The 16,826-nt window shown below is 41.6% G+C and overlaps 1 protein-coding gene across 1 annotated transcript; it reads right to left on the bottom strand.

The window, feature by feature from the left end:
* Positions 1 to 16,253, bottom strand: DHCR24 (24-dehydrocholesterol reductase). The gene is made up of 9 exons (XM_060773567.2): positions 15,726 to 16,253; positions 12,094 to 12,249; positions 9,722 to 9,827; positions 9,385 to 9,503; positions 9,036 to 9,299; positions 6,631 to 6,774; positions 5,574 to 5,771; positions 5,233 to 5,411; positions 1 to 3,616 (listed from the first exon to the last, which is right to left on the bottom strand). The coding sequence occupies exons 1-9, from the start codon at positions 15,954 to 15,956 to the stop codon at positions 3,463 to 3,465; spliced, it is 1,551 nt and encodes a 516-aa protein (XP_060629550.2). The 5' UTR covers positions 15,957 to 16,253; the 3' UTR covers positions 1 to 3,462.
* Positions 16,254 to 16,826: the final 573 nt, after the last annotated feature.

The following is a 16,826-nucleotide window of genomic DNA, read 5'->3' as shown; positions in this document are numbered from 1 at the left end:
TTAGAACATCTCAGTGGGCAGGATTTTTATTACGGCTGTAGCAACTGAGAACAATAAATGCACCTGCAGGTACAACCTGTGGTAAGAAATAATTCCATGTGTGACACAAAACCAAGACACATCCTGCACATACAACTCTTGCCTGCAGAACTAACCTCTGTACAAATGAATGGCAAGCACGGAGTATGTTGTAGCTGTTGGTCTCCTTTAAGATTCAACTTCTGTCTAACCAGCATCAGCTGCTAGGCAGAGTCCAGTCGACTTTGATGGCAGTTGCTACAAGAGAATGGTAGCAATATCACCTGGCCAGCAATTTTCCTCTCGGAGGAATTATGTGTATTGTACAGCTTGTTCATTGTTAGATTGTTCCCAGTGTGATGGACGATACTGCCCCACCATTTGTTTTCCAATAGGATTAGCAGCTTGTCCAGTTAGGTGCTGTTGTGGTGAACAAATAAGGAGGTTGTCAAAAGTCACCAGGCAGGCCTGGTGGGTCTATGCTGTTTTCATCAATTTCCTTTCATACAATCATTATGGAATGATTTTCAGATGTCTAAGTAGGCACTACAGAAGTGTAAGCAAGGTCTTTCCTCCTTTCCAACATAATGATCCTATGGATGGTAGCATGGACATGTATGTGTGACTGAAAGGATAAAACATCTTCTTATTGGTTCCCTCCCATCAGTCCCTATAGAGTAGCTTTTCAACATGATAAATAAAACGCAACAGTTTTCTCTCACCAAGCCAAACATTTTCTCAGAAGTTCAAAAATAAATACATCCAAGTAAAGATTTCTCCTTATGTCTAGTCTTTGGATCAAATTTTGGTTAAATCTGATAAATTAACATAAAGCCCAAGCCCACTCAACAAAACTTTCCACAGTCGATTACAGGTGCAAAGTGGAAGCTCACTTTCATTATATGAAAGTTCATAGCCTTAGCCAAATGTGACCTATTGCTATATTAAAATATTAGGAAGCATTGATACTGGCTGTTTGGCAGCTTGTTCCTTATTACTCGAGCAAAAAGGTTAACTGTCCCACAAAATAGAGTGCTGTTATACAGTAATAAGGGAAAAAAGATATCATGCTGCATGTAACATTTGAATTAATAGGCAGGAAATGACAGGGAAAGGATGAAAATGGCATCTCATCACTTTCTAGCTGCTTGTTTGGGAGAAAGAAATATGGCTCCCTAAGACTGCAATTCTATGTACCAAACTCCATAAACCTCTGAGTTTTGTAAACAGTATTGGGCTGTACAGGAAGAAATCTGAATTCCAGTTTTTAAGCATCTAATTTCAGATATTTGCTAAATTATTCTGGAGATATCCCATACACACAAATACGCACCAGTCATTTCTACCCATTGTTTTACTCTTAAAATCAGAATGGCCTGAAATCCTAATTTCTCCCATCTAATTTAAGGCACTAAAAAAATCTTAATAAGAACAGAAAAAAGCATATGAAGAAAAATAATCTCTGAAAGCTATTAATAAAATTTGACAATAGAAAAGGCAGCCTTTGAAATCACAGTTAATGTGTTACCACATAAAACTCCTCCACCATTTACTGCTCATTTCATGAACAAAGTAACCAAATGAAATAGGCACAAAAATGGACGAACTTTGCTGCTCCGTGTCAAACTAATGGCAACTCTTTTTAAAGATATCACTAAAAATGACAATAATGCTACGTTTCTAGAAAGCACTACTTTATAATGTGGAATCTGTAGACCAAGTTACAGATCATTCCATCTACTTCATTACACTAGAAAGTGAACCCACTTGAAATCCGGTTTCTGCTTCCTGCAGAATTCTGGAGTTTGTAGTTTAGTGAAGGCTCATTTCTAAACTAAAAACCCCAGAATTCTGCAGGAAGCAGCAACCAGATTTAAAGAGGTTTCATTCTCTATTGTGATGAGGTTGTCTTTCTAGTTACAGAAGCAATGGCACCATAAAGTAGTGCAGAAAAAAATAACAAGATCTTACCAGCATTCTGGCAAAGCAAACTAGGAAATGAAGGTACAGGGAAAACTTGTTTTCATATTGTACATAACTTTTTAAAGGAGCTTAGTGACCATCAGCTTAATAGACAAAAGGAAGAGAAATAAAAAAAGAGATGGAGAAAAAAATGGAGTAAAAAAGTGGGGAAGAAAAAAAATAGTAGCATGTACATTTTCACTAATATGAATAGTGAAATTAGTGGGGTGGTTCCTCCTGCAGCTGTGCTGGTGGTGAATGAAAACAAAGAGGGGTGAGGGACGCAGGAAAGAAATGACACAAGCAGGTCCCACACAGCTCTGGAAAGTGGTATGTGTGAGCCACACAGACAGTGAAGAATACAGTACAATTCCCACATCCACAAGAGAGTCATCTCCGGATGTCACAAAACCATGGATGACACTAAACCCAATTGAAATGAAATGGTTCTAGCATAAGCAATCAATAGAGCAGTGATTCTCAATCTTTGGTCTTTCACATGTTTGGTCTTCAAGTCCCAGAAATCCCAGACAGCTGACCAGCTGTTAGGAACTGTGGGAGCTGAAGTCAAAAACATCTGGAGGACCAAAGATTGAGAAGCACTGCCATAAAGTCATGTTGGAGGACCTACAAAATGCCAAAAGGATGCATTTTGTCAGATGTGGATGAATGAAACCAAGGATATTGGTGGCCTGTGGAAACAGGGTTGTACTGCAGCTACTGTTAATAATCTGAAAGGATAAATATATGGACTCTCTCCCCTCAGCAGTGCATATCTGGGATTACCTTTCTCTGTAACAACAAAAAAAAACCCATGATGGGAATCTCCATGGAAAATATTAACATAATTAAGGAGTGTGAAAGAGAATGAGGTTAAGACAAGTTCACACAACTGAAAACTTTCCCTAAGCTTTCCATTATGTTCAGACAGGTTTACAACAGTGAGTCTAATGTGTGCTTATTTTAGCTACGCAAATAGAAACCTTGGGCATGTTAGTGATATGGAAATAGGCAACTATGACATTTTAAAGGCAATCTGATTTGGCAGTCGTATTTGGCTTTACTCTTAGAGGCTGTTTCAGATACAGGATTCCACCCAATTATATTTATAGTAGTAGAGCTCCCACAGAACTCCTACTATATCACTTAGTTGGGTTGCAGTTCTATCTCTAAGAAGTCACATTACTCTACTTCAGCATAATGATATTTCCATTCCTCCTCTGCTGAATATCTCTAAATATACAGATCAATAGCTAATGTGTTATTAAATCACAGATGTTTCGATTGGAAAATCCTAATAAAAAGATATTCTTTTGAAAACGAACTACTAGCTCTATTTTTATATAAAGGCAGGAGCATGTACTCTCAAAACACAGGTACGCTTTATAGTCTTTGGAACAGCAACATGTTTTTGTTAAGGGCAGAGTAATTAGGAAATGTTAAGTCCCACTTTTCCTAAATCCTTGTTTAGGTCAATTGGACTTAATGTCTTGCAGCTTTAGAGATTTTGTCATACACTTCTGGAAAAGCATGAGTACACTGTAGCTCCTTCCTCAGCTTCTGGTAAAGGGAGCCATCAAACATTTCCCAGAATTCCTCACGAGTCATATAACAATCTGCATACAACATCTGAAAACTGAAGGAAATGAGAAAAGGTTCTTAGTAATGTTGCACTAAATTTGGCAGAAACTATGGGCTGTTTCATGGAACAAGCTGTTCTGTCAGTACAAATTTCACTTGAGCAGGTCTGGTCCTATTTGCTAAAACCACTCACTCACAGATGCACACAAGTGCAAGATGTTTTTAAAGATACATTTCAGATTGTTCAGGAGTCCAAATATAAAAAGATCTGGAGTGTTTATAAATAACAGGCTGAAATCCTGCACCAGAGGCATACAATTACCCTTCCTACATTTGCAATTTTGACTTTTGCAGACTTGATTGTTCACAGATTTGATTAACCATGTTCTAAGAATCTCTAGATCCTTTGGTATGACTTTGTGATCAATGTCCTCTAATCATGCTAAAGGACTGAGAGATTTCTGGAGAGAACACATCTCAAGGAATTTCTAACTATTCCAATGCAGTTCTATGTTTGTCCTCCAACAGAAGTCAACTACAAAGTCATGCTGGAAGATCTAGAAATTCTTAGAGAGGTGTTCTCTTGGATTAAAAAAAAGCAATTTCTTTATTTGCACTTTTTGAAATGGATGGTAATCCTGTGCCCCTAACTCCAGCAAATGCGGAGGGCTGAGTGTACATACAATGTCATCACTATATGGTATCTCCTGATCTGAACCCTGAATTTCACCTAAAAAACTAGGAGCGCCCAGTAGTATCAGTGGGTTCAACCCTTGTGCCAGCAGGCCTGCTGACTGAAAGGTTGGCGGTTCGAATCCGGGGAGCGGGAAGAACTCTTGTCTGTCAGCTACAGGGACATGAGAGAAGCCTCCCACATGGATGGTAAACAATCAAACATCCAGGGGTTCCCTGGGCAATGTCGTTGCAGATGGCCAATTCTCTCACACCACAAGCGACTCGCATTTCTCAACTCGCTCCTGACATGAAAAAAGAAGCCCTAAAAAACCAGTCAGAAATCCTGGATGACAAGTGTGCTAGAGAGCCTGAAACAACAAGATGATGTGAACAGCCCCCTATGAGCATGAAGGTTTCCCCTGACATTAAGTCTAGTTGTGTCCAACTCTGGGGGTTGGTGCTCATCTCCGTTTCTAAGCCAAAGAGCCGGCGTTGTCCAAAGACACCTCCTCCAAGCTCATGTAGCTGGCATGACTGAATTGAGCACCGTTATCTTCCCACTGGAGGGAAACCTACTGATTTATTCATATTTACATGTTTTCGAACTGCTAGGTTGGCAGAAGCTGGGGCAAACAGCGGGAGCTCACCCTGCTCCCCGGATTCGTTTCGCCAATCGTTCGGTCAGCAAGTTCAGCGGCTTAATTCACTGGCCACCAGAGGGCCTGCTGATGATACTATTTGACAATCAATTCAATAGATGCAGATATTGGGAATCCCTGGCCATATTGATAGGAAGATTTGGGAAGACATAGTTCAAAAAACTCACTTTTCAAAGCACTAACTCAATAAAATAAAAAAGTAAACTTAATGTAAGCTAATACCCACCTAAGTTAACAATCATGCAATATTATAATGTAATAAGGCTGAAAAAGCAACTACCAGAAAGTTTCTGTAATATGAGGGGGGAAACCCCCTTTTCAGGATTTAGATCCTTACCCATGAACATTCCTCACAAACTTTTCTAGTTGCCTGGTGGTAGCCATGGCTTCAAAATGTTTTGTTCTTGGCTCTCCATAGGCTCCAACGTCCACATAGAGCTCGGTTTCATTTCCTTTAGGATGAATCATGCCTGGGTTATTAGGTAATTTGAAGGGACACAGCCATAGCGGATAAACCTGGAGAAAACAGAAAAAGGGAAAAAAGTAATGCAGTATGAGTTTACAGCTACTACAAGAAAATGATTTCCCTTCCCTTCTGAATCCTCTAAGTTGGCATGCATTCCCCTTTAACAGGTATCTGCTATAAAGAACCAGCTCACATTCAGGAACAATTCTTACTTTAATGTCACTGTGAAAAGCTTCAATACACTGCTCAAGGCTTTTCATGGGGATCATCATATCTTGCACTACATGATGCTGTTCATAAAGCTTTCGAATTCCTTCTCCTTGAGTCAGTTTTAAAAGGGAGATTTTAGGAGGAACCATCCAGCCAAACAGGTAGCGGAAAAAAGGGTTATTGCCAAAAGGAATGATATCCTGCAAGAGAGAAATGCAAACACAGAGAAATGGTACATTTCCACTGATTTCAGAAAGACGTGAACTACCCATGCTATGCTGGTTGGGAGATTCTGCATTCTACAATAATTATTTTTAAGCAAATTTAGAATTAAGCTTTAAAAAAAACGTAAGGACTGAATTCATTGCTACTAACACTAGACCTTCGGAAATAAATAGAGTATTTGCTAGTGACAAATTGCTCAAAAAGAACTGGTGTTTGGACAACTGTGAGGTACCAAAGGGTGCATCCATATTCTAGAATTAATGTTGTTTGGCGTTACTGTAATGGCCATTTTTAAAAATAGTGTCAGAAGCAAATTAAGAACATACTGCAAGTTGCTTCTAGTGTGAGAGAATTGGCTGTCTGCAGAGACGTTGCCCAGGGGATGCCGGATGTGTTACCATCCCATGGAAGGCTTCTCTTTTGTCCCTGCATGGGAAGCTGGAGCTGACAGATGGAAGCTCACCCTGTCTCGTGGATTCGAACCGCCTACCTTCAGGTCAGCAGTTCAGACGGCACAAGGGTTTAACCCATTGCGCCACCACGTTTCCCCTGTAATGGCCATAGCTTAATGTTATGAAATCCTGGGGTCTGTAGTTTGCTGGGGTTCCAGCAAACTTTGGCACTGAAGGCTAAAGACAAAACTACAACTCCTAGGATTACATAGTATTGAGACATGGCAGTTAAGGGGGTGTTGAATGGCATTAATTCTTCAATGCAGAGACACCTTCAGAAACAGAGGGTGCCCTGCCAGAATTTGTGCAGTTATTTTTCCTTCACCTAAAGCAAGTAACAAATGTGCATACAAAAGTGCATTTGCATGAATTATAGCCTTACCTGGAGCTCCCAGAAAATGCTTCGTGTATGCCTGTGATAATAATGTCTGGCTGGGATATATTCCATTCCTGTTGTGTTGGTCTTCAGATAGTTCTCCACATGCTTAAAAAACCATGGCTTGTAGAAGTTTCCAATTTTATTAACCTTAACAGAGTGAAACGGGACTATAATAAAAATGAGCAAGAACACTGCTTGATGGTTTTTGTGGTTCTATGAGAGAGTTGCAATTATAGTTAAAATGAAAGAAACACTTCTAATGTTAGGTGTGGTCAAAGGCAGTATTGAGATGCAATTCCAGAAATGTACTACATGTACAGATATCTAATGCAGTTCATTCAGCAGCATATTTAGTACAGATGATTTGTCATGTATGATTAATGTCAGGAATCATTTCTGTGGGTTGTGACTATCCAGAATGCCAATATTGTGCATCTTTTCTAGCAAGGAGAAAAGGATTTCACTAGACACATCCCATTCCAAATGATCAGTACACATTTCACTTGATGAATTATTCAATTAGATTTTAATAAAAACGGATTGCAATAGCTTGCCACAGAAAGTTGTGTTCTCAAAAAACACTCAAAATTGCATGTTTTATCATAGTGAAAGATTCAACACACTGTATGTTGAAGATGCCAGCCACAGATGCAGGCAAAACATTAAGAGAAAATGCTGCTAGAACATGGCCATATATTCCGGAAACCACACAACACCCCATTCAACACACTGCCTCCTATTATTCCTATAAAAAGTATTTGGCTCCTTCTACACTGCCACACAACTGGATTATATGAGTCTACACTGCCAAATAATCCAGTTCAAAGCAGATAATCTAGATTTTATATGGCAGTGTAGAGGTGGCCTCTGAAACCTTCAAGTAGAAGATTGCTCATGGAACACGGAGCTCCAGGTTCCCGCAAATGCAAAATTTTCTTCACTCCAAAAATTAGTTCCAGAAAGTTGAGTCTCTCTGAATCAATACAAGAAAATAACATGACAAAAAGCAGGGGGAAACTGATGAAAGTCACCTCTCTTTCTGTTTGGAGAAATCCTCCTGGATTGGTGCATTTGTGGAATGACTGTAATGGCTCAAAAAAACAAAACAAAAAAAAAAACCCTCACAAGGAATTGGAAAGACTTTAATAAACTGGAATGGGAATTTTTTTGACCCAAGTGTTGCATTAAGGCTGGTAGATAAATCTGCGGTTGCAGCCTAGCAATTCTATCTTATTTACTGTCCTTATATACATGGCGCACATTCTTGTACACAAATATTCACAAGCTGTCTTTTACAGATTGTCATCAGGCTTTTCAAAAGCTTTCATGAGCATCAGTACAAAATTGGTAAGTCACATTTTAGCAGCCTCTAAAATTAGCCTTTTGAAATAAGCCTTTTGTGAAGGTGATGAAGGTTTTTTAAGAGCCTTAGTAGTGGTGCAGTGTGACAAGGTTAGCTAAGAAGGCCTGATAGTTACCACATGAAGGCCAAAGGTTCCCAATTTATTTATTTACTTACTTACTAACTTACTTATATACCGCTGTTCTCAGCCCGAAGGCGACTCACAGCGGTTCACAACAAATAAGAACAGCAAAAATTCAATGCTACAGTGTAAAAAACAGTTAACAACCTAACATATTACATAATTAATAAACAATTACTACAATAACCATTCATTATTCATTATCGTCTCATCATAATTCTTGCTTTAAAGTGAAGTGGGCAAATCCTGCCAAAGAGGTAGCTAATGTTATTGTGTCATTTTGGGATGAAATGGATTACTGGAAATTAGAATTTCCAGGTTATTCAAAGGGCAATTGACTCCTTCAAACAAGGTGAGCAGGGTTCCCTAAATTGACAGGTACAACTGAAACTCAGAAACCACAAATGCCACCCATTCCAAACCCCTGCCATGCAGGAATATACAATTCAGTGCTTTGATTGTTTGTTCCTGCATGGCAAGGGGTTGATCTGGATGGTCCCTTTGGTCTCTCCTGGTTTTATGATACTAACCATGGAGACTACTGCAAGTTAGGCTAAGATCCAGAGAATTCTCCCAACTTTTGCTAAATGACAATGGCAAAGATACTTTAGATTCACTTTTGATAAGATGCAGCTCTTCATATGTTTTTGAATTGTGACTTCCATCAGCTCTAGCTAGCATAACAAATGAGGAAAAAAGGATGGGACCTGAATTCCAACAGCATCTACAGGGCCACAAGTTCCTTATCTCTATTCAAACAGAATCCATTGTATATATCAAAATGACTAACCTAGAATGAATATAAGGATTTGTAGATATGATAAATATTCTAAGTATGTGAAGTTCTTTCCAAGTCTAATCTATTGGACTTTCTACCCTGCCTGCTTCATCATAACAAACAGAAGAACGGATATGGCATTTTACCTTGCGTGTGTCAGCATTATTCGTCAAAACTCCTGTCATTATGACAGCTTCATCCAAAGAATACACCAGACCCTCCACGAAATGATTCTCTTTATTCGCTGATTCTTCAGCAAATTTCTTGCAGATTGCCTTTAGTCCTCTTACAGGCTCATAAAATAATTTCACATAGTTCTTAGCTGGGATCATTTTTATTTCTGCTGCAACTAGGAAGCCTAAGGTTCCATATGACCACGGTACTGCATAAAATAAGTCAGAGTTCTCCTCCTACAGAAAAAACAAAAGTGAGTCAAAAGTTGGCCAAGAACAAGCAGGTCTTCATAAACCATTGCAATGTAACATCTTATCTTACCGGTGTACATCTCACATGGCTTCCGTCAGCAAGAACAAGTTCATAGGCCACACAGGTATGCTGAAACAGTCCATAGATGTGGGAAGAACTTTCAATGCCAGTCCCCATGATCAAGCCCCCTAAGTAAAAGATAACACATAATTATTAAAAGGAATTACGTTACAAATTTATGCAGAAATACATTAACTAACAATAGAATTCTGGGGCTGGTACAAGTCCTGCATTACCACCAAAAAGTTTGATTAGGGGTGATTTTTAAAATGAAGCATTATAAATAACTGTACCATTTTAAAAAAAAGAGAAACACAAAGTACAGTTAAGTGCCATGTATACCCACCTACTGTAAGATCATCAAGTTCTGGTACTACTGGAATAGTCCAGCCCATGGGATTAAGGTGTGCTGTTAACTGTCCCATTGAAACCAAGGGTTCCACACGAACAACCTATAGAAGAATACATTTTAGACATTACGCTACTAGAAAGCCACCAACGATTAAGACTCTGTGGCATGAACATGGGGATTTGTCAGGCTCGGCCATGGTAGTCCATGTTTTGGTTACATCCTGAATAATCTACTGCAACGTGCTCTATGTGGGACTGCCTTTGAAGACTGTTCAGGAACTACAAATGGTCCAATGGGTGGCAGCCAGATTGCTTACCAGAGTGGCGTACAGAGAACATACAACCCCACTGTTACGTCTGCTCCACTGGCTGCCAATCTGCTACAGAGTACAATTCGAAGTGCTGGCTTTAGCCTATAAAGCCTTAAAAGGTTCTGTCCCAGCTTATCTGTCCAAACATATCTCTCTCTATGAACCACTGCCGAGTCTAAGATCATCTGAGGAGGCCCTGCTATCGGCCCAGGATTCCTCGCAGGCGCAACTGGCGGAGACGAGAGACAGGGCCTTCTCAGTGGTGGCCCCTCCGCTGTGGAATTCCCTCCCCAGGGATATTAGATAAACCCCCTCCTTCCTGATCTTCTGCAAGGGAGTGAAAATGTGGATTCGTGATCAAGCCTTTAGAGAACTTATGCATGAGACAGATTGGGAACAATGTGCAATGACCATTGGAATGGCCTGGTTTACACTTGTGGGTTACGTGTTTAACTCTGAGTATATTGTTTTTAAATGTTTTAATTGTTTTTAATGTACTCTTCTATTTCAATATTTATTTAAGTGTACATTGTGTTTTAAGGCATCAAATCATTGCCTGTATGTAAAGCCACCTTGAGTCCCCTCCAGGGTGAGAAAGATGGGGTAGAAATGGCATAAACAAATAAATAAGTTGTGTAGTATTTCAGCTATGCATATATAAATTTCCCTCTCCAGTACTGGCTCTATCCCTATATCTTTTTTACTGGTCAGAAAATCTGAAACAGGGGCATGTTGTGCAAATTCCTGTACTCAATTGCAAGTTCTTATCATACAGTATTTCTAATCAATAAAAGGAACCTTTCTGCATTCAGATTATCAAACCCCATCCCCTTCATTGACCCCCCCTCCCAATACATGAAGATCCAGTGGTGCAGCTAATAGGGATTCTAAAGGTGGGGCAAAATCACCCAGGACTTAACACTATGAAAACTAAAGCAATATCTGTGCTCCCATCCTGGATAGTTTTCTTCTTCTTCTTTTTTTTCTGTACTGGAAATTTGCCACAGATTGGCAACCAATAGTTGGTGGACTGTTATTGATCCGTGGACTACCACTTTGAATAGTAACACCTGGCTCTCTAGAAAAGACTGGAACATAGAATATGTTACCTCCGCAAAATTCCAGATTGCCTCACAAAGTTAAGTGTGGCAACCCTACTGGTGTAGAGAAGAAATTCTGCTATAGAAGGGAAATTCAGGCCCTGGGGCCTGAAGTCTGTCATCCTAAGAGCCCCTGGATTTCTCTGGAGGGCTAAATTCCCTTCTCCATGCAATCATTTGCCAGAAGGGTTTGCTTGAATTGGGGGGGATAATGAAGGAAGACAGGAGGAACTTTTGATGCCAAATTGCAGCAGGAAGTTTGCAATACACAATGCAATAATTTTTGCCTTCTTAGCCACCCAGTTGTAGGGAAATGCTCCTGCTCAGTTGAAAGGCATGTTCATCTGCTTTTGACCTGTGAGAAAGTAGACCGGGAGCTGTTTTCACATGCTCTCAGGAAGGAGGATTGGGATTCAAAAGCAGACAGTAACTGGGAAATAGAGGTAGAGAGAATCCAGTTTTCTAGTCCTTGGAGCCAAATGAACTCATGTGTGTTTTGCTGAAAGTCTTGCTCCTTATCATGTTCTCAAGAAAGCAGTGTCACCTTTGATATGCTGAGTAAGGAGCTTATTATTTTAGGGTTTTTTTTAAAAAAAAATCAGCATTTGATTTGGGGCACAATGTATCAGCAACCCCAAACACTCATACCTCCCTGATACTGCTTTCTCTTTCCCAATGATGCCACGTATAAAACCCAGCTCCACGTAGCCGTTACAGTCAAACGTGACTCTTTTCTGTCTTTCTAACATGTGATTTCAGTTCTAAATGACTGAATGCTTAGTGACTGGCAGTAAGAGCTTTAAATTAAAATATATTGGTATTCTGGTCTCCTCCCTTTTGCCTTTGGTCTTACCTACCACATAAAAGCTGTACCTAAGATGTCCTCTGAAATTAAATTTGGTACTTGAGGTGAAATCAAAATCCATTTTCAAAGGAAGGCTAAACTTCAAACTTACCTGTCTTTCAGGGTCTACCTCTAATATATCCATCAAGTTGATTGTTATGTTTTTCAGAATTTTCTTGTACTTCCCAACACGAAGCGATATTGTGAGCCAGCCAGGGCGGCCTGTGCACATATATGTTTTCTGGCCTTCATTTTTCCATTCTTGAACCTGCAAGACAGGAAGATTAGTTCAATCCCCTCAGGTAATTCAATGTCTTTATGTCGAGAAGTCCAAATATTCTCTGGCTTAAAGCTGTTTCCAAATGAAAGATTAGTAAACATATTTTTTAAATGACTTTTATGTTCACATTTTTCTTGGAAATGAGTTCAACATTCCAAGGAAATGTATAAGATTGTCTTGTTAACGAATTAGGCCAACAGCTGATGAAACCACATAGTAAAGGGACTTCCAAAAACATATTGCTGAACTACAACATTAAGAACTGAGAGGCATACTCTAAAAAGAAACTTTTCCAAGCACTGGACATAATATAAACGTAAAGGTTTTCCCTTGACATTAAGTCTATATGATAAAATATAAAATAGCATATTGTCTTGTGATTTTGTATGACATTCAGATGGCTGAAAATGTGGAAGTCACTTTTATCAAAAGGCATCAGATTTATCTGAAGTCTTGCATTTAATTCATCTTGAGATTCTTTCTATGTATACAAAAGCAAAATTCAAAATTGTTTAGGATTACTAGAGAAAAGGACAGTAATCTGACTTTGCCTTACCTCTGCCAGTCCCAAACAAGATAGTATTTTTAAGATTTCAATATTTTTTAATATTTCAATATTTTAAAATATTTTTATTGTCCTTTTTTCAATTTATTATTTTGAATATAGCAATTCTAATGGGGTCACGTCTTTTTTACCAACCATCGCTAATACAAGCTGTACCAGGGTTCCACTATTGTGCTTACTTATCCCAGTTAACTGACAAATGGTATAAAGAAATAACTATTCAGTGTGGATGGTATTGTTTGACTCAGCAAGGACCATTCAGCTGGCATTGCTCTTGCATGGAGTTGCCAGCTGGCATTGCTCTTGCATTGTGTGCTTGGTGCTTTTGAATCTGCATCACTAGGATCTCTGTAAGTACAGAGAAGACTGGACAATCTCTAGTCTGGGGAAAAGGGAGGAACTGTAATCCTCTCAGTCTAACCAGATCCCAGCCTCCATCACTCCTTGCCATAAATTATGCTAACTAAACTACAGGAATCTCTTTCCCTGAAGTTTGAATCTGCTGCAGGAAAAGACCCATCCAAAGCTAAAGACTTTCTAAAACTAGATTAACATCTAGTGTCAACTGGTCTGACATCCAGTAACCGGGGCATGCCCTGCCTAGCTTCCAAGGTAAGAAAATATCTTAGCCTTCAGGGCAGGTCTGCACAATCTGTGGCCCTCCATAGAAGCAATAGACAGCTTGTCCAATGGTTAGGAATACTGGGAGCTAAAGTCCAAATCATCTGGAGCGCCAAAGCTTGTAGAGGTCTGCTTCTAGAAACCCCAAATATCTGTTGCCACTAAAGACAGACAATACTATGGCAGATGAACCCGTATTCTGACAAGCTCTGTGCTTTACTATTGTACTTGCTTATCCCAGCCATGGATGTGGTGTGAAACTGCACTAAATCACCAGTGTAGATGCACCTAAGGCTAGAGACGTATAAATGAATAATTGAAGTGGCATGAAACTGCAATAAGTCTCCAGTGTAGATGCACCAAAGGCGAAACTTAGAAAAGAATGAGCTGCGGCAGTTAAAGTGGCGTGAAACTGCACTTAAATCTCAAGCATAGATGCACCAAAGGCTAGAGGCTGATATAAGGATGAGCCATGGCAGTTAAAATGGTGTCAAACTGCACTAAATCTCCAGAGTAGATCCACCTAAGGCTAGAGATGTATAAAAGAATGAGCTGTGGCAGTTAAAGTGGTGTGAAACTGCAATAAGTCTCCAGTGTAGTTTTTTGGTTTTTTTTTGTTCGTGTCAGGAGTGACCTGAGAAACTGCAAGTCACTTCTGGTGTGAGAGAATTGGCCGTCTGCAAGGACGTTGCCCAGGGGATGCCCAGATGATTTGATGTTTTATCATCCTTGTGGGAGGCTTCTCTCATGTCCCCGCATGAGGAGCTGGAGCTGATAAAGGGAGCTCATCCGCCTCTCCCCGGATTCGAACCTGTGACCTGTCGGTCTTCAGTCCTGCTGGCACAGGGGTTTAACCATTCCAGTGTAGATGCACCCAAGACTAGAGATTGATAAAAAGAGTGAGCCATGGCAGTTAAAGCGGTGTCAAACTGCACTAAATCTCCAGTGTAGATGCACCTAAGGCAAGATACATATAAAACCGCTACGAGTCGCCTTAGGGCTGAGAATGGCAGTATGCAAATGAAGTAAGTAAATAAATAAATAAAACAATGAGCTGTGCAGTGAAAGTGGTGTCAAACTGCAATAATTCTCCAGTGTAGATGCACCCAAGGCTAGAGACTTAGAAAAAAAAATGAGCTGGCAGTTAAAGCGGCGTGAAACTGTACTTAAATATTGAGTGTAGATGCACCCATGGCTGGAGACATATAAAAGAATGATCTGTGGAATTTAAAGTGGTGTGAAACTGCAATAAGTATCTAGTGTAGATGCACCTAAGGCTAGAGATTTAGAAAAGAATAAGCTGTTGCAGTTAAAGTGGCGTGAAAATGTACTTAAATCTTGAGCATAGATGCACCAAAGGCTAAAGACTGATAAGGCATGGTAGTTAAAGTGGTGTCAAACTGCACTAAATCTCCAGTGTAAATGCATCTAAGGCTAGAGATGTATAAAAGAACAAGCGGTGGCAGTTAAAGTGGCATGAAAGTGCAATAAGTCTCCAGTGTAGATGCACATAAGGCTAGAGACAGGCCCGTAGCCAGGATTTTGTTTCGAGGGAGGGGGCTGAGTTTGGTTGGGGGGGGGGCTGAGTCCGAGTGAAAGAGGGTCTACCCTAGCAAACCTTTTGTATTGTTACCCCAATACCCCCATGCATATGGGATATATTGAGCATGGTGATCAGATCATGATATGAATAAACATAACAGTTTAAATTATGTACCAGTAAGGCCTTTTCGCGAACCACCATGAGAATTTCGGGGGGGGGGGGGGGCGAAGCCTCCCAAGTGTCCCCCCCCCCCCCCGCTACATGCCTGGCTAGAGACGTATAAAAGAACGAGCTGTAGCAGTTAAAGTGGTGCAAAACTGCAGTAAACCTACAGTACACTCAAGACTAGACACTTATAAGGCAGTAAAAGTGGTGTGAAACTGCACTAGACCTATAGTGCAGATGCAGCCAAAACTAGCGACTTATAAAAGAGTGTGCAAAGGCAGTAAAAGTGGTGTCAAAGTGCACTACATCTCCAGTGTAGATGCACCCAAGGCAAGAGACTGAGAAAAGAGTGAGCGGTGGCAGTTAAAGTGGTGTGAAGTTGCACTAAAGCTCCAGTGTTGATGCCCCCGAGGTTAGAGGCGTTTAAGTGGCTGTTAAAGTGGTGTCAAAGTGCACTAAAGCTCAAGTGTAGATGCACCCAAGGCTAGAGGCGAGGAGAAGAGTGAGCGGTGGCGGTGCAAGTGGCGTGTTAGAGCAGGAGACCTTTCCCTCCCTGCCTGCCTGTCTCACCTGCTCCTGGATGTGGCGGACCCGCTGGTGGTGGAGGCGGGGCGCGCTGTGCATCCTCTGCACGGCCCAGGCGCGGAGCTGGTAGTAGATGTCGAAGAGGACGGAGAGGGGCAGGAGGAAGAGGCAGACGAAGACCCAACGGTGGTGGACCAGGACGTAGCCCAGGCCCTTGTAGCGCGCCCACAGGAGGAGCAGCAGGAGCCCCGCGCCCAGAGACAGCAGCGGGCCCATGGCGGACGGCTCACAGGGCGCCCGACACCCGTCCTCCGCCCAGCCGGTCAGCCGCCTTCTCCGCCCAGCGCTTGGCTCTCTGGAGAGGGCCCCTCAGGAGCCCCGCGAAGCCCTCCTCCCGCTCGGCGCGCTCCACCACTTCCCTCTCCACGCGGAGCACCTCGCTGGGCCGGCCCGCCACGCACACGCACACGAACACCAGCGACAGCACGCGCTCCACCAGGCTGCCCATGCACCGGGCACCCTCCCCTCGCGAAAGCCCTCACAACTCTGGGCACCCGGCGACGCTGGAAAGGGAGACCCTCCAAAGGAGGCCGCCCACCTCTCTCCTCATTGGACGAGGCGCTCGCTCAGCGGTGAGGAGAGGGACGGCGTCCAACCAATGGCGGCGCTCCGTTTGGATCGGATCAGGCGCTCGCGCTACGGGATTGGCCCAAAGAGTCCAAATTGGGAAAAAAAAGGGCCGGCGAGGGGCGGGCCTACGAATGTGTTGCCCAGCCCGCGTGCCTGCGAGTGGCACGAGGCTGGCGCGCGGGGCTGGGGGGGTCTCCCGCTGTTCTCGCGCCGCGGCGGTTTTTTTGTTTTCCAGTCAGAATGTGAACAATAGTGGTCGCATCCTGGGAGCAGCCTCCCTGTTCGTGACCTAAGGGAACGCGTCTGCTGCAGTAATAATAATAATAATAATGCCAGTAAAGGTGATCAAATATTATAATACAATATAATACTAAGAATATAATAATAATAATGTATTTTATATTACACTAGGCGTCCCCTGCCACGCGCTGCTGTGGCTCAGTCTGTGTATATGTGTTTTGTGTGTTTATATATGCATATATGTGTGTATATATGTGTTTGTGTATATATATGGTT

The sequence above is a fragment of the Anolis sagrei genome, chromosome 4 (genome assembly GCF_037176765.1).
Source record: "Anolis sagrei isolate rAnoSag1 chromosome 4, rAnoSag1.mat, whole genome shotgun sequence".
NCBI lineage: Eukaryota > Metazoa > Chordata > Lepidosauria > Squamata > Dactyloidae > Anolis > Anolis sagrei.
Note: the sequence above shows the minus strand (reverse complement) of the source record. Positions and strands in the feature narration are given on the sequence as shown.